Genomic DNA, 25,293 nt, shown 5'->3' with positions numbered 1-25,293 from the left:
AGCACCTGCCTCCAATCCAGCAAGCATGATCATTGTTAGACCACAGTTGTAGCCAAAGTCCCCCCTCAACCCCAACTCTCAAAATACATCAGGAACATGAACGAGGAGAGAGAGGAGTCAGTGCAGAAAGCGTAAACAGAGTACATCACAGTGTTATAGAAACTCTGTCCAGGAAACTCTGGCCAGAACTTGTACAGAACCAACTCCCGGCCAAACCAGCATCTAAACAGTAATGAGCAAAGCCACCAAGCAGCCACCGGGCAGCACAAAAAGTAGAGAGAACACAGGGAAAAGGGCAGGACATGCTGTGTTTATGTTTTTCTGCCAAAAGAGCTATAAATTTGTAACTTATTAAATAGCACATGGTGATTCTGTCACTGGCCACTATGGGGAGGGAACAAGCTCTCCATATTTTTTCAGTCCCCCCCCCAAAAAACAAAACCCCAACAGTCATTACAGAGACTTTATTTCCCCCCACACACCAGCCTTACCACAGGGCAGACCCCCATAAACTCTCTCCTGTGTTAGGGACCAGGAGCCTCACAGCTGAAAACACTCTCAGAAGAAAAATAAAAACAAGAGCCCTGGCCTGTGTGTCCATCCCAACTTAGGAAAACAGCTGACGGCAGTGTGCTGAGCAGCCATCCAGACAGCTGACAGGGCCTAGGCTCAGAGGCAAATTCCTCACCCCTCCTGCACACCCCATTCCCCACCCCCCCAGTCTCCCAGTCAGCCAGGCATGGCTGGCCCCCTGGGAGCTCAGGCTAAGGAAGTCAGGCAGCTCAGATCAAGCAACTGGACAGCCTATGCTGAGTGGGAGGTGGCAAAAGTCACAGGTGGCAGCCATGGCCCCAGCGACCACACCACCTTTCACGGCCTGCTTCTCCCTATTCAAGAGCTATGCTCAAGGGGTTAGATACTAGGTATCCAGTCACTGATTGGTCATTCTGTGGCTAGGCAGTCTTGGGCAAGAGAATCAGCCTTTCTCAAGAAGAAATTTTCTCAATTTGTGAAAGGCAGGTAGTCATGATGGCAGTGGCCGTAGAGTGACCTTAGAAAAGGATTGTAAAATCCAGGAATGGGGAAGTACAGCAAATTTCAGTTTCTACAGTTCCTACAACCCCCTACACACCAACCCACTATACTCTTTCCTTTCAGAGCTCAGTTCCTGGCCCTAAATGGAAGACCGTCAGAAGACAGGAATTCCGGACTTTGCAAACTCTACAAAGCCTTTCTCAGTTCTTCAAACAGCACAGGGACTGTCCAGAAGCAACAGAGCCCCACCAGGGTGCTACAACTGTAACTCTGCTCCTGGCTCCCACTAGAGAAGCAATGAGACTTTCAAATCCTAATTCCACACACATCCCTCAGCCTCTTCTCCTCTTAAGTTATAATACCTGCCTGGAAGCCATACCAACCTTGAGTATGCCAGAAAAATGGGTGCCAAATCTGACCCAAAGGCAAAAGTATGTTCTGCAGCCACTCTACTCTGCAAAATAAGCAGGACCCTGTAATCCCCCAGGATTGTTTGGGGGTGGGGGAGACTGCCTGAGCTGGGAAGGTGGCTCAGTGGTAGAGTGTTTGCCTCGCATGCATGAGGCCCTGGGTTCAATTCCTCAGCACCACATAAACAGAAAAAGCCGAAAGTGGTGCTGTGGCTCAAGTGGTAGAGTGCTAGCCTTGAGCTGAAGAGCAGAGGAATAGCGCCCAGGCCCAGAGTTCAAGCCCCACACCCCACTAAATAAATAAATCAATAGCTGCAGGGAAGCAGTCAAGTCTAATGCCAGCCTTCACTTGGTGCCCTGTACTGCTTGTGAGAGGAGCCCCTCATTCCTCCTGCCTGGTGAATTTGCTTCTCAGAGCCTGGGGCAGAGGAGGCACATCAGCAGCGGTCACACAAGCCCACCACAGTGCAGAGAGGAAGACAAGATTCCTTCATAGAAGAAACCCTCCCCCCACCTCCGCAGCTCTGAGGCATGAAGGGAACAGAGAACCCCGTTCCACTCTGGGGTTCGCAGCACCCAAGGCATTCCTAGAACCCTGGCACCGACCAATTTGGGTTTAAGAGTCAGCTTCCAGGTGACTCTTCCCCCTGTCCTAATACCAGATGGAGACTAGACTGGAAAGCGCAGCCTCAGGGCTCCAATAACAGGAAGACAGTAAAACTCTGTTCTGGGCATCCTGTCCTCCTTTTACCTGTGTGCTCACCGCCTGAGGCTGGAAGGGGGGTTGGGGGGGGAGAGGGCTACCAGTCGGGACGTGTTCACAGATGGCCAAACTTTGAGGCCCACCTCATTCCTCTGGCATTTATTACACCAGGGCCTGGGGATGGGGGGGGGAGGGGGGAGGAAGGGAAGGGAAGAGAACATCATCACTCCCCAACTTGCCCTTCCAGGTTTGGATATGAAAAAGAGATCCAGTCTGTAGATGGAGAACTAGGTCCATACAGAGAAATGCAGTAGCTACTAAGATGACCCAGACCTGAAAGGAGATGGGGAGGGAAGGAGGGGGAGGGGGAGTTAATGGAGAATTCTGAGAAACTTATCTTCGAACGGGGGGGGGGGGGGGGGGAATGTGTGTGTGTGGTCATGGCGAGCTCAACTCTCACCTTCGGAAAAGAAAAGGGGTGTGGGGTGGGGAAGGGTTCTATCTCCCCTGAAGTGTGTGTGGGGGATGTCGGTCGGGCACAGGAAGGTGGTGGTCCTGAAGGAGGGGTTGGGGGGGACGAGTCGGTGAAAGCAGGGCCGAAGCCCAAGAGATGAAGCAGCTGCCGGGCGGGTGGGGGCGGGGAGCTGCGGGGTCGCAGGGCGGAGGGGATGGGCCGCCCCACGGTCCTGTCCCGGAGGCAGGCGGCTGGGGCCCCCGGGCCGAGGTTGGGGGGACCCCGAGGCGGGGGTCGGGCCCTTTCCCCCCGCCCACCCCCCCACCCCCGCACTCAGGCCCGGGGTGGGACCGCGGTCCGTGGAGCCCCGGCCGGCAGGGCCCGGACCCGGGGTGGGAGATCCCCGCTCGCTCGCTCGCTCGCTCGCTCGCGCCCGCCCGGCCCGGGGCCGCGCGCCCCTCGCCGCTTCTCTCTCAGCCTCCGGCTTACTCACCGAGGTCGTCCATGGCGAGGACCGAGGCACCGGCTGCCCGTCCCGCGGCCGTTCCCCTCAGCCCCGCAACTTTTCAGACGCTCGTTCTCGGCCCGGAACAGAACGCGTCGCCGCCGCCACCACCGCCGCCGCCACGGCCGCCGCCGCTGCCTCCGCTGCCGCGCGCACCCGCGCCCGCGCTCGCGCCTGCGCCCCGCCCCCTGGCGCGTCCGTGACACGATGGCCACGCCCCCTGCGCGCGATGGCCCCGCCCCACTGTCGGCCCCGCCCCGGGGCCATCCGCGAGCGTGCCGTGCTGGACGTGGCAGTGGCGACCCCTAGCGGCAGAGAGAGCTTATGGCGGCTCGTAGGAACTTCAGCGCTTCCCTTCAGTCTCTGGTCAGTCGCAAAGTCACTCGCCTGACCTTAGGGCAGATGGCTGTCTGTCCACTTACTCATCAGTCATTCGGTCATCACATGCCTCACTTTCCACTGGACTGCAAAGTCGGATTGGTCCACCTGTCCTTCTGTCTCCCAAGAGGTCACCTGCTAGGTAGCCTAAATCAGTAACAGGCAAGGCCCAGGCGCCTTTCCTGGGGTTGTCCTCTGGATAAGAGCAGTACAGGGCACAGGCCAGACTGTGGGTCCTAGAACCAGTACTTCTTTTCTTTTCTTTTTTCCTCTCCCAAGCCCTTTACTTTTATTTATCTGTCTGTTTCTTGAGACTGTTTTGCTATGAAGCCCAGTCAGCTTCCTGACTGCTGGAATTAAAGGGGTGCATGACATATCCAGCTCCAGTTCCAGTACTCTTGAGGTTATACACTCTTTAATTTTTACATAATGTCTACCTCCCGAGAGGCTTGGCTAAAATTCTACATGAGCAGGAAGGACCTCACATTAGAGAGGAAAGGGAAAACTACAGAAAAGTCACACCCAGTGCCAAGCAGTTTCCTGAGGGGGCTCTGCTCTCACACACCCAGAAATTAGATGATAATAACTGACCTTTATCCAGTGTTTGATAAACAGATACTCTATAGTTATTATCTAAATTTCCTTTGAGATGCAGGGTGCTGGTACCTGTAATCCTCTCAGGAGGCTCAGATCTGAGGATTGTCATTTGAAGCCAGCCCACAGTAGGAAAGTCCATGGAAATTTTGTTTTGTTTGTTCGTTTGTTTTTGCTAGGCCTGGGGCTTGAATTCAGGGCCTGGGTACTGTCCTTGAACTTCTTTTGCTCAAGGCTAGCACTCTACCACTTGAGCCACAGCACCACTTCTAGCTTTTTCTGTTTATTGTGTACTAAGGAATGGAACTCAGGGCTTCATGCATGCTAGGCAAGCACTCAACCACAAAGCCACATTCCCAGCCCCTCCATGAGACTATTAATCTCCAACTAACCAGCCAGAAATGAAGCTATGGCTCAAATAGTAGAGCATCAACCTTGAGCAAATAAACTAAGGGAGACTGGGTACGCTGGTAGCTCATGCCTGTAATCCTAGCTGCTCAGGAGGCTGAGATCTGAGGATCACAGTTCAAAGTCAGCCTGGGCAGAATAGTCTGTGAGACTATTCTCCAATTAACCACCAGAGAACCGGAAGTGGTGTTGTGACTGAAGTAGTAGAGCACTAGCCTTGAGCTGAAGAGCTGAGGGACAGTACCTAGGCCCAGAGTTCAAGAACCACAATTGACCAAAAAAAAAAAGGGGAGGGCTGGGAAGGTGGCTCAGTGGTAGAGCGCTTGCCTTGCATGCCTGAGGCCCTGGGTTCGATTCCTCAGCACCACATAAGAAAAAAAGCTGGAAGTGGCGCTGTGGCTCAAGTGTTAGAGTGCTAGCCTTGAGCTGAAGAGCTGAGGGACAGCGCCCAGGCCCAGAGTTCAGGCCCCACGACCGGACCCCCCCCCCCAAAAAAAAGCCAACCTGAGCAAGAAAATCCATGAGACTCCTATCTCCAATTAGCCACAAGAAAACTGGAAGAAGCACTGTGGCTCAAAGTGGTAGAGTGCTAGCCTTGAGCTGAAGAGCTCACGGACAGTAATCAGGCCCAGAATTGAAGCCCCATCTCTCTCTCTCTCACACTCTCTCTCTCTCTCTCTCTCTCTCTCTCTCTCTCTCTCTCTATATATATATATATATATATATATATAATATATGAATAAATTTACACATTGCTTTGAAATTTGCTTTTTATACCTACCTACCATGATTCTGTGAATACTTTTTCAGAGCAGTCAATATTCTTTCTAGTCACCATTGCCTTGGGATAAAATAGTGTTATATCACATACCTATACGAACATCTCCCTAATCAATTCTCTAGTTAAACATAATTCTTTCCATGTTTCCACTGTAATTATCAATGCTGAGGAGAATATCCCTGTAGTCTTGGAGCACACCCTTGCTTCTTTCCTGATGATCAGTGTCTGCATGTGGAAATGCTGTATCAGGGGTCTTGTTAGTGTCTTGTTAGTCCTTTTGCTGTGTGCTGACAAAGTACTGTCCCTAACAGCTGCATCGACATAAATATACAATATATAGTTCACAAGCACCAACTTGACCAGGGGTCACTGTAGAGTGATGCTATGCAGGATTCCCCAGATGTGGTATAATTTCACCTGGGTGGAAGGTGAGATAGAAGCAGAATATGGGAAGGGCCCTGGTGGCTCACACCTGTCACCCTAACTACTCAGGAGACTGAGATCTGAGGATCACAGTTCAAAGACAGCCCAGGCAGGAAAGTCTGTGAGACGTTTTCTTTTCTGGGCATGAGGTTTGAGCCTAGGGCCTGGGAGCTGTCCCTGAGCTCTTTGCTCCAGGCTAGCGCTCTACCACTGGAGCCTCAGCTCCATTTCCGGTTTTCTGGTGGTTCATTGAAGATATGAGTCTCACAGGGACTTTTCCTGCCCAGGGTGGCTTTGAACTACAATCCTTAGATTTCAGCCTCCTGAGTAGCTAGGATTACAGGCTTGAGCTACCAGTTCCCAGCTTGTGAGACTCTTATCTCTAATAAATTACTCAGAAAAAAAAAAAAAAAGCCAGAAATGGCTCTGTGGTTCAAGTGGTAGAGTGCTAGCCTTGAAAATACAACAACAACAAAAAAGAATCTAAGGGACAGTGTCCAGGCCCTGAGTTTGAGCCCCAATACTGGTAGCAAAATAAACAAAACAATCATAGCTGGGCACCAATAGCTCAAGCCTGTAATCCTGGCAACTCAGGAGGCTGAGATCTGAGGATCACATTTCAAAGCTAGCCCAGGCAAGAAAGTCCATGAGACTCTTCTCTCCAATTAACCACCAGAAAACCAGAAGTAGCGCTGTGGCTCAAGTGGTAGAACACTAGCCTTGAGCTAAAGAGCTCACGGACAGAGCCCAGAGTTCCAGCCCCACAACCAACAAAAACAACAAAAATGGGAATAGAATAGTAACAGGATATATATCTGTTGTGGAGGAAGAAGTCATGTATTTGTTTATGACATGCATATTCATGTTGGAAGACTCTGGAAGAGTACACAAGCAATTGTTACCTGAAGAAGTAGGGGTAAGACAGAAAGACTTTACTCATTACCCCGTTTTGGTAGTGTGGGCAGGAAATCATGGTCTCATTTAGGCAGGTGCTCTTCCACCCTGCATCTCCTTCCCACTATGTAGACCAGCTAGCCTTTAATTGTCCATTCTCCTGCCCCAGCCACCCAGGAGCTTGGATTGCAGACATGCACCACCCCACCCATCTACTTAAATACAGCCTTTGAGTCACCTGACTTTTGAACTACACATATAATTTTTTTTGGGGGGGGGGTCTGGTCATGGGGCCTGAACTCTGGGCCTGGGCGCTGTCCCTCAGCTCTTCAGCTCAAGGCTAGTGCTCTACCACTTGAGCCACAGCGCCACTTCCGGCTTTTTTCTTCTTGCTTATGTGGTGCTGAGGAATCGAACCCAGGGCCTCTGGCATGCAAGGCATGAGCTCTACCACTGAGCCACCTTCCCAGCCCCTGAACTACACATATAATTTAACCTGTCTTTAAAATGAATTAATATTTTAGAACTAAACATTTGGCTCTGGGAGCATGGCTCAGGTGATAATGGCTGCCTAGCAAGCATGAGGCCCCGAGTTCAAATCCATGTACAACCAAAAGCAAAATAAAACCTTACATTTAAAACAGAAGATCTGAGCTAGGCCCTGGTGCCTCACATCTGTAATCCCAGCTACTCAGGAGGCTGAGATCTGAGGATCATGTTTCCATGCCAGCCTGGGCAGGAAAGTCCCTGTGAGACTCTTACTTCCCATGTACCACCAGAAAACCAGCAGTGATGATGTGGCTCAAATGGTAGAATGCTCACCTCGAGCTGAAGAGCTCAGGGACAGCACCCAAGCCCAGAGGTCAAGCCCCATAACAACAAGAAAAGAAAAGAAGGAAGGAAGGAAGGAGGGAGGGAGGGAGGGAGGAAGGAAGAAAGGAAGGAAGGAAGGAAGGAAGGAAGGAAGGAAGGAAGGAAGGAAGGAAGGAAGGAAGGAAGGGAGGGAGGGAAGGAAAGAAGAAAAGGAAGGAAGGAAGAAAAAAAAGATCCTACAAGCTGGGAACCCATGCGTCTCACTGTAATCCTAGCTACTCGGGAGGCTGAGAGCTGAGGACAGAAGTTCAAAGCCAGCCTGGCTAGCAGGAAAATCCTTGAGATTCTGATCTCCAATGAATCACAGAAAAAGCTGGAAGTGGTGGTGTGGCTCAGGTGGTAGAGCATTAGCTTGGGCAAAAAGGAGTTCAAGGACAGTGCCCAGGCCCAAAGTTCAAGCCCCAGGACCTGCCAAGAAAAATAAATAAATAAAAGAGCCCACAGAGTTGGGGATGGCTCAATGGTACAATGCCTGTTTAGTGTGTGTGACACTCCATCCCTAGCAACACACACACACACACACACACACACACATTCTGGAAAAGAGCCAACCATGACCTCTTTTTCTGAGGCTCGGAACCTTTGGGAAAGGCTTTCTAAAAGGAGGGACTGGAATTCAGAAAGGTATGCAGAGGGCCCCAGCATAGATGCAGCAAAGATTAAATGTTTATTTCAAGGAGTCATAGGACTCAAAGGGAGTATCCTAGCAGAGGCTTGGGACCTCTGAGGGAAATCCCCAGGGTTGCCAGAGATGTAGGAGTTCAAATCCTGTCTCTGCCATCTGCCAACTGTGCAGTGTCCGGTGACTCTGCACCCAACTGAGCTACCATTTTCTCATTCACACAGTGGGAGGGAGGCTTATAGCTGGGAGCTTTTAGTAGTTGGAGGTTTGGAGCAAGCAAACTTAACCACTCTGCCCCTTAGACGCATTGATTGTAAAACTTGGTTTTGAAATTTATATATATTGGAAGTGGAGCTATGGTTCAAGTGGTGGAGTGTTTGCTTTGAGCTGAAGAGCTGAGGGACAGTGCCCAGGCCCAGAGTTCAAAAAAAAAAAAAAAAAGAAAGAAAGAAAGAAAGAAAGAAAGAAAGAAAGAAGAAAATATATATACTTTCTGTTTATATGGATTCAACAGCAAAAAGGAAAAATTGTATAAAAATAAAGCAACTAGAGGAGTTTCAAAGTTCAGTGATTGGAGCCCTGGGTTACACACACACACACACAGCAATAAAGAAAGGAAGGAGAATGAAAGCAAGAGGGGGGGGGAGAAAAAAAAGATAAGAACGAAGAAAGAGGGCTGGGCATGTGGCTCAGCATGCATGAAGCCCTGGGTTCCATTCCTCAGCACCATAAAGCTGGAAGTGGCACTGTGGCTCAAGTGGTAGAGTGCTAGCTTTGAGCAAAAAAAAGCTCAAACACAGTGCTCAGGCCTTGTGTTTAAGCCCCAGGACTTGGGGGAGGAGGAGGAGGAGGAGAAGGAAGAGGAAGAAGAGGAGGAGGAAGAAAGGAAGGAAAGGAAAGAGAAGAAAAGGATTAGGTTCAGACACAAGTACAGTGGCTCTCAAACCTATAATCTTAGCTATTCAGGAGGCTGAGATCTGAGGATCACAGTTTGAAGCTAGCACAGGCAGGAAAGCCTGTGAGATTTTTATCTCCAATAAACTACAAAAAAAAAAAAAAAAAAAAAAAAAAAGAAAAAGAAAAGAAAAGAAAAGAAAAGCCTGCAGTGAAGCTGTGCTTTATGGTTGAACACCAGCCTTGAGCAGCACAATACTCAGTGCCTAGGGCCTGAGGACCAATCACGCCATAGGACCAGCACCATCCCAGCCCCACCCCCCAAAAAAGGGCTGGGAACTTCTTTTTCTTTTTTTTCCTTTCATTTTTGCCAGTCATGGGGCCTGAACTCTGGGCCTGGGCGCTGTCCCTCAGCTCTTCAGCTCAAGGCTAAAGCTCTACCACTTGAGCTACAGCACCACTTTGGGCTTTTTCTGCTTATGTGGTGCTGAGGAATCGAACCCAGGGCCTCATACATGCAAGGCAAGCACTCTACCACTGAGCCACCTTCCCAGCCCCATCCATGAGACTCTTATCTTCGATGAACCACCAGAAATTGGAAGTGGTGCTGTGGTTCAAAGGGGTAGAGGACTGGCCTTGAATGAAAAAGCTCAGGGACAGCGCCCAGGCCCTGAGTGCAAGCCCCATGACCAAAAAAAAAAAAAAGATGATCAAGACTCCTCCATTTACAACTATCCTCCCTGATACCCCACAGAGTAAGCAAATGAGTGGCATGGGTTCATACAGGTAGAGAATAATGGAGCCAAGACTCAGAACTCAAAAGGTCTGTTTCTTGTTTGCTGGTCCTGGAGCTTGAAATCTGAGCCTGGGTGCTATTCTTGAGCTCTTCAGCTCAAGGCGAGCACTCTACCACTTAAGCCACAGTGCCACTTCCAGTTTTCTGGTGGTTAATTGGAGATAAGAGTCTCATGGGGTCTGGGAAGGTGGCTCAGTGTAGAGTGCTAGCCTTGAGCTGAAGAGCTGAGGGACAGCACTCAGGCCCAGAGTTCAGGCCCCACGGCCACCACCACCACCACCACCAACAAAGAGTCTCATGGATTTTCCTGCCTGGTCTTGGCTTTGAACTGCGATCCTCAGATCTCAACCTCCTGAGAAGCTAGGATTACAGGGGTGTGCCAACAGTACCCGGCTGTTCCTGAACTTTTGTGCTAAAGGGTAGCACTCTACCATATGAGCTACAGTTCCACTTCTGGCTTTTTTTTTGGGGGGGGGGGTGTTAATGGAGATAAAAGTCTCATGGACTTCCCAGGCTGGCTTTGAATCATGATCCTCAGATCTCAGCCTTCTGGGAAGCTAGGATTATAGGCGGTATGAACCACTGGCACCCTGCTAAGAAAATCTGGTTTGAAAGTGCTAAGGGAAAAGGACAATCCGTTGGCTTTTCATTTAATTTCCCTGGTGATGGAGAAGTCTAGGATCTGTGAGGCAGCTTTGTTCTCAGACAGACACTGTGGGCCCCTTGGGTGCGGGATATTTTTAAACTACAGTTGGTGGTTCTTTCAAACACGCTCTAGTGTTTAAACACTGAGCAGATTGTCTGGGGACTTGTGGAGGTCTTTCTCTGCTGAGGTAGCCTTCAGACATGCGCTTTTCCAACCTGGAGCTGAAGTAGGTCCGGGATAGGACTGCGTTTCATCAGGACCAAGGACATCTGAGGCTACTTCCATACATGGTGGTGAAGAAAGGGTCAGTTGGGGATGGGCCCAGATTGGTCCATTGCCTCACCCAGTCCTACAATCCTGTTTGGGAAAGAGCTGGAAGGACAAAGGTTGGGTCTGAACTCAGACCCAGCTCAGAAGAGTAGGTGAGGGTTACCTTCCTCCTACTTCCCTTTTCTAGCTCCTATGAGTTACATGAAAGCACAGAAGGTTGGCTCATGCCTGCAATCCTAGCTACTCCAGGAGGCTGAGATCCAGAGGATCGTGGTTTGCACCTCGCCCAGACAGAAAAGTCTGCAAGACTCCATCTCTAATGAACCAGCAAAATGTCAGACTGGCTGGCCGTGTGGCTGAAATGGTACATAGAACAAGCAAGCTGAGTAACTAGTTCAAGCCTCAGTCAGTACTGCTAAAAATAGCAGGGCCCTGGTGACTCACACCTGTAATCTAGTTATTCAGAAGTCTAAGATGTAAGGATTGTGGTTCAAAGCCAGCCTGGGCAGGAAAGTCATGAGCCTCTTATTTCCAATTAAGCACTCAGAAGAAGCTGAAAGTGGTGTGGTGCTGTGGCTCAAGTGGCAGAGTACTTAGCTTTGAGCCGAAGAAGCACAGGGACAGTGCCCCACGGCTCTGAGCACAAGCCTCAGGACTGGAACCAAAAATGAAAAAGAATAATTCCACAATAATGAAATGTCAACATTTTCAGTAAAAAAGAATCTGAGCTGTCAGGGTGCTAGTGGTTCACATCTGTAAATCCTAGCTACTCAGGAAGCTGAGATCTGAGGATCACGGTTCAAAGCCAGCCTGGGCAGGAAAGACTAAGTTATTCCTTTCAGTCTCAGTCTTTACTTGCCTTGTTACACATAAAAATAGTACTTATCTTCATTACTAAGCTTTTGGGATCTGTCTAAATTATGTTCCCAAAGTAAGCACCTCAATCATTTGATTTTTTGGTGGTTAATTGGAAATAAGAGTCTCATGGACTTTCTTTGCTTGGGCTCACTTTGAACTGCAATTCTCAGATCTCAGCCTCTTGAGTAGCTAGGATTATAGGCGGGAGCCACCGGTGCCTGGCTAGAATTCTTATTTCTACACAGTAGGAATACTGTGCCTCCCAGACAGGTATTACTGCTTTGACTATACCTTGATGCCTGATCAGGAAGTGGCTTGAGGAGTGATTGTGGCAAGCAAAAGGCTAGAGTGTCAAATGGTTTCTAGGCCAAAGGTTATTCCACAGATTATTTATTACTTAGGGAAGCCTGTACCTTTATAGTTAGGGAATAGTTGCTAGCTACCTTAAACAGGTGTTCAAACTCAACATCATTAGATCTTGCAGCTGGGGCTAGTGGCTCACGCCTGTCATCCTAGCTACTCAGAAGGTGGAGATCTGAGAATGGAGGTTTGAAGCCAGCCAATCTAGGAAAGTCCTTGAGATTTTTATCTCCAATTAACCATTAAAAAGCCAGAGGCGGTACTGTAACTCAAGTGGAAGAGTTCTGGCCCTGAGCAAAAAATCTTAGGGACGTAGGGACAGTGCCCTAAGCTTGGGGAAGGAGGGTTGGGCGGGTGGGGAAGGAAGTTGTGTTCAATTCTCTGGCTAAGGGAGGGAAAGGGATGGCTTCTGCAAGAGTTGAGTGGAATAAAGCAAATTAAGCATGTACAGAGTGAGCATTCAACAGAACCAGGTACACAGTGAGCATTAATTTTCCGGATGGTTTCGGCATCTCTCCTTTTTCATCCTCACAACATTGAAATAATCTGTTTATTGAGCTGCTCCTTTATTTGAGGTTTCTCTCCTGACCATGAGCTCTTTATAAAGAAGGGACTTGGGCCTGCTGGATATGCCTGGATGAACATTCTCTTGTGACGGGCTGGAGGAGTGTCTCTCAGGAATGTAGGCCAAAGCTGATCCAGGCCCAGATACCAGCTCCTGAGTAGGAACAGGATAAAGGACCTGAGTAAAGCTGCACAATTCCTGTTATTTGAATAGTTCAGTTGGTGGTTATATTTAGTCGGTCGTGGGGCTTGAACTCTGGGCCTGGGCGCTGTCCTTCAGCTCTTCAGCTCAAGGCGAGCGCTCTACCACTTGAGCTACAGCGCCACTTCCGGTTTTCTGGTGGTTTATTGGAGATAAGAGTCTCACAGACTTTCCTGCCCAGGCTGGCTTTGAACCGCGATCCTCAGATCTCAGCCTCCTGAGTAGCTAGGATTACAGGCGTGAGCCACCAGCGCCCGGCTACTTCCTGCTTTTTCTGCTTATGTAGTGCTGAGGAATCGAACCCAGGGCCTCATGCATTGCAAGGCAAGCACTCTACCACTGAGCCACCTTCCCAGACCCAATTTTATTTATTTTGTCGGTCGTGGAGCTTGAATTCAGGGCCTGGGAGTTGTCCCAGAGCTCTTTTGTTTAAGGCGGGGTTGGGTGAGCTCTACTTGGGCCACAGAACCGCTTCAAAGATGCTCAGATCTTTTTTTTTTTTTTTTTGGGGGGGGGGGGTCTGAACTCTGGGCCTGGGCGCTGTCCCTCAGCTCTTCAGCTCAAGGCTAGCGCTCTACCACTTGAACCACAGCGCCACTTCCGGCTTTTTTCTTTTTGCTTATGTGGTGCTGCGGAATCGAACCCAGGGCCTTGAGCATGCAAGGCAAGCGCTCTACCACTGAGCCACCTTCCCAGCCGGTTGCTCAGATCTTCTCTTGCGAGCAGCTGCAACTACGAACATCTGGGATTGCTATATATCTGCAAATACAACAAGCACAGTCTGTAGTAACCTAGAGCAGACTAAAACCCGCACTTATTGTTGCAAACCATTTATGTTCAGTCTCCGTAGAGACTGTCAAAAATTGCCAATGCCGACTATATTTCAAGTCGTCACGGCGGGGTATTGGGAAAAGTTTTCAATTAGCAATAATCGCGCCTCGGATAAACCTCATTGGCTACGATACTGCCACTGCGCAAAGCTGAAAAGTAAGGCCCCTCACAGCTCTCCCAGAGATGACAACGCCCTTTACATTGAGGGTGAGTTACTTCCCACATATTCACTGTATAAAGCTTTTTCTATTTGAGTAGGTCTATCTCCGTCCATCGATGCGGGGGAGTTCTTTACTAATGGTTATCTGGTGCCCATACATCCCGATTTGTGAACTAGAGGGACGATCGCTAGGGATGATGGGGATTCTTATGCAAATAAGCCTGACGTCACAGAGATGACTGGGTTTAAGACTGCTAGAACAGACGCCGAAACAAGAGCCTGGGTGAGTGGGGGAGGAAAGCAAAGTGGACAAAAGAGGTAATGTGTGTTGCGGGGGAATACACTATGGGGCTGAGTACAGGGGTGTTCTTAAGGAGGTTAGTCATTGCTTTTATGAAAATAAAAGGGAAGGCGTCGCAAGCTTCAGTGTGGCAAAACAAAACAAACACGGGAGATGAAAACCAGAACTTAGAAAGCAAAATAAAAAAAATTTCAGCAAGAGTTCGCGGTGGAGTTTCAGAACTACAAAAAAAACTGTAAAGAAAGCCATCAGCACACAGGCGCAACAAACGTAGTACAACTGCAAATGAAATCCTCTTTCTTAGGACATGACTTATTCAGTCTCCGTAGAGACTGTCAAAAATTGCCAGTGCCGACTATATTGCAAGTCGTCACGGCGGGGTATTGGGAAAAGTTTTCAATTAGCAATAATCGCGCCTCGGATAAACCTCATTGGCTACGATACTGCCACTGCGCAAAGCTAAAGAACAGCATGCCTCACTCTCCTCTCTCAGGGATGACATCGCCCTTTACAATGAGGGTGAGTTACTTACCCACACATTCACTGTATAAAGCCTTTTCTATTTGCATAGTTCTATCTCCATCCCTCGGCGCGGGAAGTTCTCTACTAATGGTTATCTGGTGCCCATATATCCCGATTTGTGAACTAGCCGGACGATCGCTAGGGATGATGGGGATTCTTATGCAAATAAGCCTGACGTCACAGAGATGACTGGGTTTGACTTCTAGAACAGAAGCCGCAACAAGAGCCTGGGTGAGTAAGGGAGGAAAGCAAGGGAGACAAAGGAGGTGGTGTGTGTTGCGGGGGAATACGTTATGGGGCTGAGTACAGGGGTGTTCTTAAGGAGAGAGTGGAACTGCTTTTATGAAAATAATTATAAGGGAAGGCATCGCAACCTTCAGTATTAATTGTGGCAAAAGAAAACAAGCATGGGTAGTGAAAACCACAACTTAAAACAAGCAAAGTAAGAAAAATGCTACTAAAAGTTGTTGAGAGAGTTCAAACTACAACTTACCCAACTAAGCTACCCGCACACAGCCACAAGTGAGCACAGTTAGGACCGAAGGGACTCTTCTTAAACACGACTTATTCAGTCTCCGTAGAGACTGTCAAAAATTGCCAGTGCCGACTATATTGCAAGTAGTCACGGCGGGGTATTGGGAAAAGTTTTCAATTAGCAATAATCGCGCCTCGGATAAACCTCATTGGCTACGATACTGCCACTGCGCAAAGCTGAAGAGCTCCGCCTCCTGGCCATCATTCCCAATAAGTGAGGTCCCTATTTCAGAAAGGTGAATTTAAGTCTGAAGGGGGGAAAAGTAAACTCCCGTTATTTATCTATCTTAAAAATTATGCCGTGAAACGCCATCGGACGTGGAACTTTTGAGACTACATAAGCGTGATTCACTAGTGATTCACTCACTAGGTTTACGTGGAGAATGTGCAAAGCACTATGGGAGGAACAGATGCTAATAGATTTTAATGCAAAGACAGAGGGAAGATTGACAGGGATGGGTGCCTGCGGAGATTGGCCTTGGTGGCTCACCTTTCACAGTGTAAACCTTTCTCCAAAGCGTTTTGGCTGCTGCTGTTTAAAATCTATAAAGTATATACAACAAAATGTACCATTTTAAGTGATTTCAGGGTGAATTAATGACATTTAATATACTCAGATTATTGTGCAAGCATCACTTATTATTCACCTCCAGACTCTTTTTTTTTTTTTTTTTTGCCTTTCTGGTCCTGTGGGGCTTGAACTCTGGGCCTGGGCGCTGTCCCTGCGCTCTTCAGCTCAAGGGGAGCGCTCTGCCACTGGAGCCACAGCGCCACTCCCGTTTTTTTCTGATTAATTGGAGGTAAAAGTCACACGGATTTTCCCTGCCCTGGCTGGCTTTGAACCGAGATCCTCTGATCTCAGCCTCCTGAGTCGGTAGGATGACAGGCATGAGCCACCGGAGCCCAGCTCCAGAACCTATTTGTCTTCCTTAATTTCTATTCTCCATTCTCTCACCCTAGCCACTGACAACACACTCCTATTGCATGAATTTGACCACGCTAGAAACTTTACATAAATGAAATGATACAATATCTGGCCTTTGGGGGGTTCTGATGTATTTCACTTATCATGATACTCGTCCACGTGGTGCTGCGTGTCTAGATCTCCTTTCATTACGGTTGAATGACCTCGTTGAGTGGATTTTGTTTATCCAATCGTTCCTCCTCAGTGCGTGGGGCTGTTTCCTCCCTGGGCTATTGTAGACAAAGTTGCTTGAGTATAAAGTAGCAGTTTGAGTTTCTAGTTTCCTTTTTTTTTTTGGATACTTAAGTCAAAGTGATGCTGCTGGATCATATGTCAGTCCTGTTCATTTCAAAAGAGTTCTCTGTAACCTTTTTCTTTTCACCTTTTTCATGCTGGGGATCAAACCCAGGGCTCTCTGCATGCTAAGTGAGGGCTCTACCATCCACCCACATACAGCACTTTTCAGTGTAAACTTTGTCGGTCAGGGGTCTGAACTCTGGGCCTGGGCGCTGTCCCTCAGCTCTTCAGCTCAAGGCTAGCACTCTACCATTTGAGCCACAGCGCCACTTCTGTCTTTTTCTGCTTAGGTGGTGCTGAGGAATCGAACCCAGGGCCTCATGCATGCAAGGCAAGCACTCTACCACTGAGCTACCTTCCCAGCCCCCTGTAAAAACTTTTTAATTCAGAAAAAGGCTGAAAGGTTATGCCCATGGAAATGCAATGTATATGCAACGTAAAGCAATTGTCTCTCCCTCACTGACTGCTTTACACTGCAAATAGCTATTTGAAACCTCTTTATGAATTTCTTTCCTCCTTGAACTATATTCCTCAACATATCTTGATTTTGACTTTTTCTATTTATTAAAAATGAAACAGCAGTCTCTGAGAAAGTGACCTTCCCTCCACCATTTTATTGTAAAAAAAAAAAATTTAAACATAGCTGAGTTTGGTAGTGCACACCTGTAATTTTATCACTGAAAAGATTGGGCAGGATTGCAAGTTTGAGACCAGCCCAGGATACATAGTAACACTCAAAAAAAAAAAAATCAGGGCTGGGAAGGTGGCTCAGTGGTAGAGTACTTGCCTTGCATGCATGAGGCCCTGGGTTCAATTCCTCAGCATCACATAAGCAAAAACAAAAAAGCTGGAAGTGGCACTGTGGCTCAAATGGTAGAGCGCTAGCCTTGAACTGAAGAGCTGAGGGACAGTGGCAGGCCCAGAGTTCAGCCCCCACAACCAGACCTCCCCCCCAAAAACAGACACAAGAGGCTTAAATAATGACTCCGAACGTTTACATGCTTATCATATAGATATGAAAATTCGGTCTATTTGGTGCTGATGTGTATATGTTACTTTTAAATTTATGACACAGCACAAACTGGTAGGGTAGGATAACCAGCTGGAAAAAAAAGACTGGATCAATGTCAAATAATCTAAATTAATCAAATTGATTTCATAAGTTCAAAGAAACTTCCTAGCTTTTGAGGATGTCTTTACTGGGGCTGGGAAGGTGGCTCAGTGGTAGAGTGCTTGCCTTGTATGCATGAGGCCCTGGGTTCGATTCCTCAGCACCACATAAGCAGAAAAAGCCAGAAGTGGGGCTGAGGCTCAAGTTGGAGAGCGCTAGTCTACAGCTGAAGAATTGAGGGACAGCATCCAGGCCCAGAGTTCAGGCCCCATGATTGCCAAAAAGAGAGAGAGAGAGAGAGAGGATGTCTTTACTGAATGGTTCAGTAGCTTTTTTTCCCTTTTGTCTTATCAGTACTAGGGTTTGAACTCAGCACTTCTTCCTTTGTAGTTAGATATTCTGCCATTTGCGTCATGAACCCAAGTGTACTGCATTTCTAGACAGTTTCTACAAAAGATGTGTATTCCACCTCGTGAACTGAAAAAAGTAACCTGTTAGAAAATTTTCATAATATTGAAATGTAAATATTTTGATATTTTTATAGTTTTTTACACATACTAAAAAAAGTGAACCAGGTGCCAGTGGCTCACGTCTGTAATCCTAGCTACTAAGGAGGCTGAGATCTGAGGATCGTGGTTTGAAGCCAGCCCAGGCAGGAATGTCAGTGAGACACTTATCTCCAATAAACCACTAGAAAACCAGAAGTGGTGCTGTGACTCAAGTGGTAGAGTGCTTGCCTTGAGCTGAAGAGCTGAGGGATAGTGCCCAAGCCCAGAATTGAAGCCCCAACTGACACACACACACACACACACACACACACACACACACACACACATTGTACAAAGGTACAATGGCTGGGAATGTGGCTTAGTTGTAGAGTGCTTGCCTAGCATGCATGAAGCCCTAGGTTTGATTCATCAGTACCACAAAACGGAAAAAGCTGGAAGTGCCACTGTGGCTCAAGTGGTAGAGTGCTAGCCTTGAGCAAAAGAAACTCAGGGACAGTGCCCAGTCCCTGAGTTCAAGCCCCAGGACTGGCAAAAAAAAATTTTTTTTTGAGGGGTGATAGAACCTAAGACTTTCTTTCCTTCTATTTTTATCACTGGAAACAACCAAGAACAGCGAGGAAGTAAGTAAACATTTGATTCCCAGGCCTCTCCTCAGACCAATAAAGTCAGAATTTCTGCAAGTGAAAAATACCTATTATGTTGGTTTTTTAAAAAAACAAAAACATGGAAGTGGCGCTGTAGCTCAAGTGGTAGAGCGCTCGCCTTGAGCTGAAGAGCTGAGGGACAGCTCCCAGGCCCAGAGTTCAAGCCCCACGACCGACAAAAAAAAAAAAAAAAAAAAAAAAAACATTGAAGAAGCCAAGTGGGTGAGTGCATTAGTGAGTGCATTGATAATACTTAATTATCCCTATTCAACATAATACATCCAATTTTCAGATGTTTGTGAACGCATTTCTTCACAACCCCTACAAGGTTATTTTACACACAGCAAGGATCTTGATTCCATTGTGTCCAATGTAACATTAAACACCAAAGGTAAAGATGGATCAGATATAGATCCATTATTAAAACAGCATAAAATCTTAGGACAACGCTGTTTAAATGCTGTTTTGCATCCAAAATTTTGCTTGGGTTCATTGGTACTTAAATTCTTGCTTCTCTGTGAAGAGTCTTTAGCTCAGGTGAGAGCTGTACTAAGCTGAACTAAGGTTCCACTCTTGTTACTAGGAAAGACCGGCAGGGGGCGCTCTGTGAGACTCCAGGTCCCTCAAACAGGAGAAACGTGGGATTCGGGGAGTTGTAGTTTTATTTGCAGCATATCTGCTTCATGAACTACATTTCCCAAGATGCTTTTGCAGCCTTGTGGCTGAGGCGTGCCATAAATTGTGAAAGGTAAGCATATTTCATGCGGGCTCTAGGTTTTCTGGACATCCTGAATTGCCTTTTTTTTTTTTTTGACATCCTGAATTTCTTGTAAGGAAGTCCATTTCTCCTCTTTGTCCTTGGAGGTGTGGAGGGGGAGATCTGGAAGACAGCAGTTGTTTCCCTGGACCTTTGGACTGTGTGTTTAGCTACTCCAAAGTTATTGTGCCATGTTAAATTGGGGTCCTGAACTTGGGTTTAGAAAGCTAAGCATAAAATAATGTTTGCATATAGAAATAATGGAGTATATAATGTTTAGGGTTAACTCTTTTTTTTTTTTTTGGTCTGTTGTGCAGCCTGAACTCTGGGCCTGGGTGCTGTCCCTCAGCTCTTCAGCTCAAGGATAGCACTCTACCACTTGAGCCACAGCGCCACTTCCGGCTTTTTCTGCCTCATGCAAAGCAAGCACTCTACCACACCTTCCCAGGCCCTAGGATTGGAATATATAATGTTTATATATAGAGAGAGACAGAGAGAGAGAGAAAATTTGTGTTATGTCAAATAACATGCCAAAATCTCTCTCTCTTTTTTTTAGAGCTAGCAAAGTTGTCAGGCAGGGTTTTTCTTGTCTGTGTCCTAGTGACAAAATTTTGCAATGGAATAACTGGAGGAAATGAAGGAATAAAAGGTAGGTGTGTGTGTGTGTGTGTGTGTGTGTGTGTGTGTGTGTGTGTGTGTGTGTGTGTGTGTGTGTGTGTGTTGAGCTTAGTTATGTATGTAAAAGCAAAAGCCTGAAATGTCTGAACAGCTTCATGAACTTGACATGCTGGGTGGGAGGTAGGCACTGGCTAATTAATATGCAAGAGGCCCCTGGTTCAACCCCCTGTACTGGGTGGTGCTGGTGTTTGGGAAACCTGACATATTGGAATTCCAATGTGTTTCTCTTAGTTTAAGGAGCCATAAAAGAACTCAGATTTATAAAATCGGAAGTAAGTTTTTGTAATGTGAGAAAACCTGTCTTTTCTATCAAAGTGTGTTGCTTAAACATTCTAGTTTTCGCCTGGTGGCTTGGCTCTTGTTAAGGCAAAAAGGAATTGCTTTGGGATAAGGAAAAGGTTTTGAAATGCCAAGTTCTGTCTTAAACTTGTTTCTCTTCAAAGTGGAATTAAGGCACACCTCAGATTGTTAAAGAAATAGCATGGGAGCCGGGCACTGGTGGCTCACGCCTGTAATCCTAGCTACTCAGGAGGCTGAGATCTGAGGATCGTGGTTCAAAGCCAGCCCGGGCAGGAAAGACTGTGAGACTCCTATCTCCAATAAACCACCAGAAAACCGGAAGTGGCGCTGTAGCTCAAGTGGTAGAGCGCTCGCCTTGAGCTGAAGAGCTGAGGGACAACGCCCAGGCCCCGAGTTCAAGCCCCACGACCGGCAAAAAAAAAAAAAGAAATAGCATGGGGTGCCAGTATATTTTGGCATTACTTGTGTACTGTTAATCTTATTTCAATGTAGCCTTATGTGAATACATCTTATGTATTCAAACTAGCCAGTCATGAGCAGATTGTGAACCTGAGCTCAACCAAACTGAGCAGAGGGGTGGGGCCAGCAGTGTTAGGGATTAATAGGGGAGCAGCCTGCCTGCTCTTGTGCTTGCTTGCTAGGTTTTTGGCTGATGGCATACTCATCCCAGAAGTAAGTTTTGCCTTGCCAAGACAATAAGACAATTCTTTATTTTTGTGTCTATCATTGTGACTCCACTGGTTCTTTTTTTTTTTTTTTTTTGCCAGTCCTGGGGCTGGGCCTGGGTACTGTCCCTGAACTTTTTTGCTCAAAGGTAGTGTTCTATCATTTCCGCCACAGCTCCACTTCTGGATTTTGCTGGTTAATTGGAGATAAGAGCCTCTCAGACTTTCCTGCCCCAGCTGGCTTAGAACCATGATCCTCAAATCTCAGTCTCTTGAGTAGCTAGCCACCAACAGCCAGATTATAACCGACTTCTTATATTTAACATACGTCTCCATCCACGTACATATATCAGATTGTTATTTTCATGGCTGAATAATCCTCCACAATATAGATCGGCCACATTTTGCTTATCCATTCATCAGTTGGTGGTTAACTTCTGTTTGCACAACGTAGCTTCTCACAAGAGGGTTCTTTTTTTCTGTAGAATGAGGATGAGCTGTGGATTGACTTACAGGTCAATGAAAAGCCGTTGGATCACAAAACTCAGCCGGCCTTGCTCACATGGACCCATGGGATTATTTGTGCCACCAAGTCCTCCTTTGGACCCTAAGAAGGTCAAAGAGTTACAACGCTTCATCACCCTTTCCAAGAAACTTCTAGTGATGACCGGAGCAGGAATCTCAACTGAATCAGGAATCCCAGACTACCGGTCAGAAAAGGTGGGACTGTATGCTCGAACGGACCGGCGACCTATCCAGCATGTAGATTTTGTACGAAGTGCTCCCATCCGCCAGCGCTACTGGGCAAGAAACTTTGTGGGCTGGCCGCAGTTCTCAGCCCACCAGCCAAATCCTGCCCACTGGGCTTTGAGCAACTGGGAGAAAAGAGGAAAGCTGCACTGGTTGGTGACTCAAAATGTGGACGCTTTGCACACCAAAGCAGGCAATCAGCGCTTGACGGAGCTGCATGGGTGCATGCACAGGTGCAGGAAGTGGGCATGGCTGGAATGGGAAATGGTTTGTGACCTGATCAGGGGTAGAGTGGAGAAAGCAGAGGGCGTTGGCATGGAAACCAGCAGGGAGCATGACTTTTGTTGTTGTGGCTGGGTATGCAACCCAAGGCCCCATGAGTGCTAAGCATGCCCCTAAACCAAGAAAAGAGATACTGATCATTACAGAGATGAACTGAGCAAAGCATAGAGGGGAAAAACAACAACAACACTGGTTTTAGGTATCAAAGGAATTACTTTAAGCATTTGCTATTAAAGACAAAAGCAGTCTAGTAGAGCCGGGAGCCTGTGGCTCATACCTGTAATCCTAGCTACTTAGGAGGTGAAGAAAAGAGGATGGAGGTTTGAAGCCAGCCCAGGCAGGAAAATCCATGAGAGACTAATTTCCAATTAACTCCCCAAAAAACTGAAAGTGGTGCTGAGCACAAGTGGTTGATCACTAGCCTTGAGAGAAAAACAAAACAAACTGGAACAGCTCAGTCCCTGAGTTCAAGTTCCAGGAATGGCACACACATAATAAAATAATTGAACAGAAGGGTAAGTAGGGAGTAAGGAAACAAGAAATCATTACAAAAAAAAAATGATACTTAGTTGGACACTGCTGGCTCATGCCTGTCATTCTAGCTACTCAGGAGGCTGAGATGTGAGGATCCTGGTTTGAAGCCAGCCCATGTAGGAAAGTCCAGGAGACTCTTATCTTCAATAAACCACTCAACAACTGGAAGTGACACTGTGGTTCAAAGTGGTAGAGCACTAACCTTGAACAAAAAGGGCTTCGGGATAATGTCTAGGCTCTGAGTTCAAGCCCCATGACTGACCAAAAAAAAAAAAAAAAAAAAGACACCTAATAAGGGAGGAGAATGGGAAATGTGGATGTGAGGAGAAGAGAAGATGATAAGAGGGTCTGAAAATAGTTGGGGACTAAGCACTTCGGCAGCTTTGCAGGTCCCAAGAATGCAGTGATAAGCAGGTCTCGTTTGATTTTAGGGTCCTCTGCCTGAATTGTGGTGAGCAGACTCCTCGGGGGTTGCTGCAGGAACGCTTTCAAGACCTGAACCCCAGCTGGAGTGCGGAGGCCCAGGGCGTGGCTCCCGATGGAGATGTGTTTCTCTCCGAGGAGCAGGTCCAGACTTTCCAGGTCCCGTCCTGCGTGCGGTGCGGAGGCCCTCTGAAACCAGATGTCGTTTTCTTCGGGGACACAGTGAACCCTGATAAGGTTGACTTTGTGCACAGGCGTGTGAGGGAAGCTGATTCCTTGCTGGTAGTAGGATCTTCTCTGCAGGTACCTGACTCAGTCAAGGTGGTAACTGCCCTTTGCTTCCTCTTATCTGGACTAGCTTTTCCTGGATCTCACTTTGTTTCCGGTCTGGGCAGGTGTACTCTGGTTACAGGTTTATCCTCACTGCCCGGGAGAAGAAGCTACCAATTGCCATACTGAACATTGGGCCCACACGATCAGATGATTTGGCATGTCTGAAACTAAATTCTCGCTGTGGAGAGTTGTTGCCTTTAATAGTTCCACACTGACTACAGCCTGATCGTCCTGAGCCTAAATCTGGAACGTTCCCTTGAATCCTGCTGCTGAAGGTAAAGGTCTTCTCAGATACCTAACATACTGATTCCTACTGGAGAATAGTAATGGAGGCCAATGAGACAAAGGTTCTGGGATTCTTAACATAGGGCCATTTTTTTTTTGGGGGGGGGAGTGGCCGGTTGTGGGACTGGAACTTTGAACTCAGGCTCTGGGCGCTGTCCCTGAACTCTTTTTTTTTTTTTTTTTTTTTGTTGGCCGTGGGGCTTGAACTCTGGGCCTGGGCACTGTCTCTCAGCTCTTCAGCTCAAGGCGAGCGCTCTACCACTTGAGCTACAGCGCCACTTCCGGTTTTCTGGTGGTTTATTGGAGATAGGAGTCTCACGGTCTCTCCTGCCCGGGCTGGCTTTGAACCGCGATCCTCAGATCTCAGCCTCCTGAGTAGCTAGGATTACAGGCGTGAGCCACCAGCGCCCGGCTGTCCCTGAACTCTTTAGCTCAAGGCTAGTGTTCTACCACTTTGAGCCACAGCTCCACTTCCAGCTTTCTGGTGGTTCGTTGGAGATGAGAGTCTCATGGGGACTTCAGCCGGTGTCCCACTAAAACTGTATTGTGTGTGTGTGTGTGTGTGTGTGTGTGTGTGTGTGTGTGTGTGTGTGTGTGTGTGTGGCGTGCTGGTATTAAACTTAAGGTCTGTGTGCTGTCTTAGCACTTTTGCTCAAGGCTGGCATTCTGATACTTGAGCTATAGCTCCACTTCTGGTTTTCTTTGTTGTTGTTTGGGTCCCAGAGGTTTGAACTCAGGGACTGGGCACTGTCCCTGAACTCTTATTTGCTCAAGGCTAGCATACTAGTACTTGAGCACAGCTCCACTTCTGGCTTTTTGCTGGTTAATCAGAGATAAGAACATTCCTACCTGGGCTGACTTCAAACTGCAGATCCTCAGATCTCAGCCTCCTGAATAGCTAGGATTCCTGGCGTAAGCCACAAGCACCTGGTTCACTTCTGGCTTTTTAAATGGCTAATTGAAAATAAGTGTGTCATGTTGATCCTCACATCTCAGCTTCCTGAGTTGCTAGGATTACAGGAGAGAGCCACCGGCGCACAGCCTATATCCTGTTTTTATTCAATATATTTAGTACAGATCATGTTCTCACTGTGTCATTGTTTTTCTGGATGGGGTGGCTAAAGTTCACCATTATTTCCTCTGCCCTAGTCTGAGTTTACCATACCATTGATTTTTTTCCCCCTCATTTCTTTTCAGATCCCTAAGGATTCAGCCCCTTTCCCTCCAACTAAATTAAGCTCACTGCAAGCTATAGAGGGCAGCAAGCTACCATCTCTTCAATAGCCTATCTCTGAACAGATGAGAGTCAACCTCTGAAGAGACTCTTTCAAAGAAACAATTGCTCTTGATGGGAAAACTGCACTCATTCCATTCTTATGTCAACCAGTAGAAGAAATGGCCTGGGAAATGTATAGACTGGCGTGGTCTTTGCAGTGCTAACCCAGAGATTTCACTAATTTGTGGAGTAGGGCTAGAAGGAAATGACTTATAATTCCAAATGGTTGTATCTTTAACTGAACTATTTTGATATATTTTTGACACAATGAGCAATGGTGTAAGTTGGATTTTTTTTTGTTTTGTTTTTGTTTTTCGGTCATGAGGCTTGAACTGGGGGCCCAGGTGCTGTCCCTGAGTTCTTTTGCCCAAAGCTACCACTTTAAGCTACAGTGCTACTTCTGGTTTTCTGGTGGTTAAATGCAGATAATGGTCTAACAGACACCTACCTGGGACCTGGGCTGGCTT

The 25,293-nt window shown here is 47.3% G+C and overlaps 2 protein-coding genes and 3 non-coding genes across 10 annotated transcripts in view; 1 reads left to right on the top strand and 4 right to left on the bottom strand.

Annotated features, from left to right (window-relative positions):
* Nucleotides 1–3,227, bottom strand: part of LOC138829855 (paxillin) — a 50,939-nt gene extending 47,712 nt beyond the window's left edge. The window contains exon 1 of one of the 3 annotated variants that reach the window (XM_070026415.1): nt 3,096–3,227. In XM_070026415.1, the coding sequence (XP_069882516.1) occupies nt 3,096–3,108 (13 nt within the window). In that variant the 5' untranslated portion in view covers nt 3,109–3,227. The remainder of the gene's footprint in view (nt 1–3,095) is intronic. The other 2 variants (XM_070026411.1, XM_070026412.1) reach the window with 2 other exon arrangements.
* A 10,284-nt stretch (nt 3,228–13,511) lies between these two features.
* On the bottom strand, nt 13,512–13,652 carry LOC138829869 (U4 spliceosomal RNA). Its single transcript, XR_011372757.1, has one exon. It is a non-coding gene; the product is annotated as a U4 spliceosomal RNA (small nuclear RNA).
* Nucleotides 13,653–14,282: 630 nt separating this feature from the next.
* On the bottom strand, nt 14,283–14,423 carry LOC138829868 (U4 spliceosomal RNA). The gene has a single exon (XR_011372756.1). It is a non-coding gene; the product is annotated as a U4 spliceosomal RNA (small nuclear RNA).
* Nucleotides 14,424–14,666: 243 nt separating this feature from the next.
* On the top strand, nt 14,667–25,094 carry LOC138829812 (NAD-dependent protein lipoamidase sirtuin-4, mitochondrial). 4 transcript variants are annotated; one of them, XM_070026334.1, is made up of 5 exons: nt 19,172–19,291; nt 21,429–21,926; nt 22,941–23,235; nt 23,328–23,540; nt 24,748–25,094. In XM_070026334.1, exons 1-4 carry the CDS (start codon nt 19,227–19,229, stop codon nt 23,478–23,480), a joined length of 1,011 nt encoding a protein of 336 aa, XP_069882435.1. In that variant the 5' UTR covers nt 19,172–19,226; the 3' UTR covers nt 23,481–23,540; nt 24,748–25,094. The 4 variants fall into 4 exon arrangements, with proteins under 4 accessions (XP_069882436.1, XP_069882435.1, XP_069882433.1 ...); XM_070026335.1 differs by lacking the exons at nt 19,172–19,291; nt 24,748–25,094 and adding an exon at nt 14,667–14,715 and having other exon boundaries at nt 22,941–23,475; XM_070026332.1 differs by lacking the exon at nt 24,748–25,094 and having other exon boundaries at nt 22,941–23,475.
* LOC138829870 (U4 spliceosomal RNA) lies at nt 15,057–15,197 on the bottom strand. Its single transcript, XR_011372758.1, has one exon. It is a non-coding gene; the product is annotated as a U4 spliceosomal RNA (small nuclear RNA).
* Nucleotides 25,095–25,293: the final 199 nt, after the last annotated feature.

The sequence above is a fragment of the Dipodomys merriami genome, unplaced genomic scaffold (genome assembly GCF_024711535.1).
Source record: "Dipodomys merriami isolate MVZ:Mamm:240054 unplaced genomic scaffold, mDipMer1.0.p SCAF_177, whole genome shotgun sequence".
NCBI lineage: Eukaryota > Metazoa > Chordata > Mammalia > Rodentia > Heteromyidae > Dipodomys > Dipodomys merriami.
The sequence above is the reverse complement of the archived record's forward strand: the minus strand, read 5'-3'. Positions and strand labels throughout refer to the sequence as shown.